At 32.0% G+C, this 5,787-nt stretch overlaps 1 protein-coding gene across 1 annotated transcript; it reads right to left on the bottom strand.

Annotated features, from left to right (window-relative positions):
• Positions 1 to 728: 728 nt before the first annotated feature.
• On the bottom strand, positions 729 to 4,533 carry LOC114169968 (transcription factor bHLH121-like). Its single transcript, XM_028055391.1, has 5 exons — positions 4,396 to 4,533; positions 3,267 to 3,382; positions 2,318 to 2,445; positions 1,763 to 2,230; positions 729 to 1,282 (listed from the first exon to the last, which is right to left on the bottom strand). The coding sequence occupies exons 2-5, from the start codon at positions 3,364 to 3,366 to the stop codon at positions 1,127 to 1,129; spliced, it is 852 nt and encodes a 283-aa protein (XP_027911192.1). The 5' UTR covers positions 3,367 to 3,382; positions 4,396 to 4,533; the 3' UTR covers positions 729 to 1,126.
• Positions 4,534 to 5,787: the final 1,254 nt, after the last annotated feature.

The raw sequence follows: 5,787 nt of genomic DNA, 5'->3' as shown, positions 1-5,787 counted from the left end.
CAACGGATTATCATTTCCACATTTCTACACACCCAAAGCCTTCAAAAGGGGACTTCTTTTCAAAGTGAATCTTTAACTTACTTCTTCCCATCACCCTGCAGTTTCAGAAAGAAAAGTGAAACTTTACTTTTCTCTGTGGCTTTCCTAACAAGATTAGTCAAAATTTGTGTTACCTTTATACATTAACATTGATAGAAACAGTTTAGAAGAACATTGAAGGAAAAGAGTAGTGTTTTTAAAATTGTAATATCACTTGAATTCATTTATTTCTGAATAAATATTAGGCAATAATTTGTGTTTTGTTTTCTTAACTTGTACGAGAAACCTATCATATTTCTAAGGACCAAAATGTGAAATAAATTTTCATCATATCAAACTATATTCTTCTCATTAAGATCATGCCTTTGTGTAAAATACAGTGTTCTCAACTCAAATTCCTCCCATTTTTTCTTTGCCTTTAGAAGCCAAGCCACATGATGTTGTGAGGTTCATGCCAAATAAGGTTCACATTATGAGTGAAATCTCGATTCTACAAGTATTAAAATAGAGCAATGAAATAGTCAAATGAAATACAGAGCCAGTAAAATAACTGTTAAAACCCCGGCTTCACAAGAATGAACAAAACAATGGAATGATCAAATGTGTCGGTCTTTTCATTCATGAGAATTACCAAAAGAAAATAATGAGTTCCAGACTCAAGTGATTTGTACTAGTTATATGAAATTGCATTGACATCAGTTAATCAATTAAGCATTGCGAAATTCAAAGCCACTGGCAATACATTGCAAGATACAAATGGTTAGCTTGCTGAATTGTATCGAATCATGAAATTCTAACCACTGTGAAAGAATTTACAAACTTATAGGTTAGATAACCCCACCAGTCAACTTGGAGGTTTTCCAGCTGAAATTTCAAGTTTTCCCCTGGAACGAGAAGTTTATGCTTAAACATTTAAAACCTACTCAGACCAAATTCTTACTCAGGAAGAGATAAGAGAAGTGAATTTTATTTTGGGATAAGAACCGAATGAGTTGTACCCTCCAGAGTTGCAGCAGATGCACGATAAAAATCTTCATTGTGGCTTCAAATGCACAAGAGCTAGCTATTCACTAAATTGCATACTTTCTCATTCATTATCCTTTCTGCTTGCAACTGCACTGCTTGATGAGCTATCCTGAGCGCTATGAGAAGAAGAACACCTACCTAATGTATTCCCTTCCGAGCAGCAGCTGCTTTCCCTTCTTGACAACTTCCCAGATTTCCTTTGTCCGGATGATAAATCCTGAAAAACATGTACCAAACAAAACCTGAATCCGATGATAAATTGCTGTGTGCAGTACTGCTATTGCAACGCCTACCGCAACGGTTGATTTTCAATCAAACAATGAGCCGCAGTATGTTCACAACATAGTTGCAATGGAGTCACAACAAAACCTTAAACATTGTTTTATTTCATTTTTATCACAAGAAAAAACAAATATTCATTTCAATTCTAACTTCTAGGTATCACTGATGGAATCGGTGTTGCTGTGTGGCATGTTGGGAGAGTGCAAGAGGCATTTCATGAAGGAAGTAGTGCGATGGATAGTTGTAGAACACGTATCAATAATTAGAGTAATTGCAAAACCATTATATTTTACTTCTGGTGTATTCATAAAATAATTTCTTGATGTAAACACCATTGACTGCAACAATATTGGATTTGCAACTGCAATTTAGAACCATGATCGGTTGCAAAGTTTCCTTAGCAAACAACACTAACCTGTTCTGCAGAAGACCCAGGAGTCTTCAACTGAAGGTCTGTAGTGACATCATTAGAATCCTCGTTCTTTTCGGCCTTGCTCTCCCGGGATGATTTGCTTTTGGATTCTGGTTTTTCAGACACATTTGACCGACAGCCTGGATGAAGTGGAGGTGAAACGTACTGGGTGGATTGTTGTTCAACAATGGTATTGGGGGCTAAATAAGGAACAAAAGTTGAATGGGGATTAGAGATGACTGCAGGATGTTGATTAGCAAAGTAGGGGAATGGCTGCATGGGAATTGGACCAGGAGGTACTGCCATTGGCATTGGAAAGGGATATGACGGTGGAGCCATGACAACTGAATGGTCCATTGCAGTCCATGGAAACATAGTCCTGAGCTGCTGCTGATACTGATTATTCAAGTTATCAATATCCGATTTAAGAGAAGCCTTTTCTTCTCTGAGATCATTTTTCTCCATAGTCAACTAAAAAAAGGAATGAAATTTAAATTATTTTCATTATTATGGTCGCAAAAGTACCAAGATAGCCAACTCATCAAATAAAAAAATTACCTCACGAGATTCTTCATTTAGTGTAGCATATTCTTCTTTGAGTTTACTAACTTGAGAGGTAAGGTCCTTCAGCAATTGAATTGTATCACTTAGAATGGTTGCTTTGTCATTTTTGGGCCTGTCAGGGTCTGCATTTCAGAATCTCCACAGCAGAGAGTGATTTAAGACATTTATTGTTTTATCAGCTTTTAACATTAAATGGAAAACATATGAATATATTCCAAAGAAATAACAGGTATTTGATTCAAAATATCAGCATTTGTAAATCCTCTTGTTAACCTCTGCTGCATGCTACATGTGTTTTGAAGTAATAAAAACTATAATCAGGTTAATTAAAAAAACTAAATTAAATCTTATACAAATATGAAAATAAAAAGAAGAATGCATTTTTCAAAAGAAAACCTGACAACTCAAGTATTAAAGTACTTTAAGGACACAAAAGTACTCCAGGCAAGGAAAACCAGAACAATCCATTCAAAATGTTAAGATAATTCAAAAACATCAATTGCCTTTAGCTCTAAAATCAACAGACCTAATCTTGCAGTAATAGTTCTAGAACAAATACTGCATGACTGCGCTCCAAAATCGTTCACAATGCAAATAAGAAATCAATCTAAAGCATGAAATGTTCAGCTTCACACAACTTACTCTCTCTGGGCCGGCAGGTGGTGGTGAGAAAAGGGGTGGAGGATAAAGAAGCAAAATGGTTTTAAGGAATATAAAAGGGAGAGAGTAAATATAACATTTTCTGCAGTATACTCACTTTTTTTTCTTATTTTTCATCGGATAGGTTGGTGCTGGAACCAGAAAAGGAAGGTGAAAATGAAATGAACCAAGAGGGTATACAGTAGTATCAGACATTCTTTTTGTTAATTTAATTCCCCTACCAGTTCTACAGAAAAACAAGTATCAATTAATTTCCAATGTGAAAAGGTGAAACTTGATTTACCTAAAACGTTACCCAGTTCTACAAACTGCTCATTGAGTCGATCCCTCCTTAACTTTTCTCGGTCAGCCTTTTGTGTCTTTCTTGCAGCTGAACAATCCATTGGTTCAACTTCAGGCCTTTGGCAGTAGATAATATGTTCCAAAAGGCAGAAAAAATTAATCAGTACTTAGATCATTGATTTCAGCTTTGGAGAATAAGAAACCAAAACTGTCAAACACATGCATTTCAATTACTGCAAAAGGGTGATTATTGTCATTTTCAAAATTCGTTACTAAAAAATTCCACGGCAACACATTTAAGATTAAGATATTTAATTAACTGCAAGCTCATTCTCCTTCTTTTCGACATAAACCTTGTGTTGCTCTGGCCAAGTAACCCAACTAACTAATTACTAGCATAACTAATTAACTAATGGGTATATATCAATGTTAAACCAATGCAAACCAATAATATGATTCAATTACCAAATCAATCTGGTTTTGGATCAGTTTACAACCAAAATCAGTCTTTAACCTACCAACCACTCGGAAACCAATTTACAAACATTTTTTAACCTATGACATAGTTAGACTGATTTTTCCATGAAAAAGTCCAAATATTAGTGAATAGAAGAAGGAAAACTGAAATTAGACGTTGGATTAAGCGCAAATATAGTTTACAGTCCAAAAAACTAAAATTTCTATTCAGAGCAGAGACAGTCCAACATCATGATCTGTGACTTGGCTTCTGGCATCTGTCACGTGACAAACAATTGATGCATACTCATATACAGTGTATTCGATGCCAGCAGATGAAGCTCAAATATGCTATTTGACACACAAAGTCTCAGGTAACATTTGTTCTCAACAGTATTGAATGAATGCATGTAGAGAATATAATTACCAGGATTGGGTAAAACCCCTAAAATTTGTTTTTTTACAAAATCGAAAATCGGAACAAGTGAATAGCAACAGGATCCAAGACCAAAGTTCATGTCAATTATACAATAAAGACGAAAAATTTTCAAAGGGGAAAAAATAATAAAACAAAAATTTGAGTCCAGAGTTGGAATAGAAAAGCTTCAGTTGATGGAAGGATTTACAAGAAGTAAACTAGGAATGAAAGAAGAATGAAACGTTATGAATTTTACCTCGTTCGTTCTCTCTCTGTCACTGATTCTTATCTTCAATATTTGCCCACTTTCTTTGGGAATTGTTCTATCACAAAACTACACCTTCTCAAAAGGAAGGAGAAGCCGAACGACACGCATGCATGTCGTTTCGTTTCAGAAGGAACGACGGATAATGATGTCGTATTTCACCATCCATCTCTCTTGATATAAGAATAGTGTTCATAATTTGTAATAATTAGTTAAATAATAATAATTTATAAGTAAATGTAATCATGTTCAATTTTTTTTGTTAAGTTCTTGAGTTAGAAGAAAGTGTAAAAATGCTTCAAACTAGTATCCTTGTGATAAAAATAATAGTACATAATTCTTTTACAGATTTGAGTTTTTCTATAACGAAAAAAGTCTAATTTAAAAAATAATATTGTTAACTTTTGATAAACACAAACTTCTTTTATCAGAGTCCATACAATCGTTAATAGTTAAGATCAATAATATATTTAATTTATTATATATGTCTATTTTTAATGGAAATGTTTTGTTCTTGTGTTCCACTCTTTTTTATTATACAGGGATGGAATTGTTTTTAAAAATTCATACCTTTTAAAAGAATGTTTTACAGATGTATTGAAGAATGTATGGATTACACATCCCAAAAGAATATTATACAAAAGTATATTCGTAAATGAATAATTCAAATAATGTTTTATTTTAGAATTGACCTTTAACCATTCTAAATTCACCATTCCATAATATTTTTTTATTATGGAATAACTTTTTTAAATAATTTAAAATATATTTCTATAAATATAAAATTTAAAACAACTTACAAAAATATTTTATGGCAAAAAATTTATTAAATCTTTCAGAATATTTCTTTTCCCGTTATATATATAATTTTTTTTTTCTAAAAAAACATTCCAAAAGCTCTAAAACACATTCCCAACAAAACATTTTACAAGCTTCTAATTTTCATAGTTCTCAATCGAAGATTTCATAAAACATTTTAAGGAAATGTTTATGTTAAATTGTTTATATTTTTAAAATATATTGAGTAATTTTAAGAAAATAAACTTTAAGTGTTCTGTGAATCTCCACATTTTCTTTGTGCCACTCTATTTACAGATTAAAATTGATCTTCTAAAAAAAAATTATTTTTTGGAATGTATAGCAAAGTTTATGATCACGTATTCATTCTAGATTCATCATTCCATGATATATATATTCTTTATTATGAAATAATTTTTTTAAATAATTTGAAATATATATATATATATATATATATATATATATATATATATATATATATATATATATATATATATATATATATATATATATATATATATATTCCTGAAAGCATTGATTCCAGATGGCTCCAAAATGCTTTTCCAACATACTATTGTATAAGGT

The sequence above is a fragment of the Vigna unguiculata genome, chromosome 11 (genome assembly GCF_004118075.2).
Source record: "Vigna unguiculata cultivar IT97K-499-35 chromosome 11, ASM411807v1, whole genome shotgun sequence".
In the NCBI taxonomy this organism is placed as follows: Eukaryota; Viridiplantae; Streptophyta; class Magnoliopsida; order Fabales; family Fabaceae; genus Vigna; species Vigna unguiculata.
The sequence above is the reverse complement of the archived record's forward strand: the minus strand, read 5'-3'. Positions and strand labels throughout refer to the sequence as shown.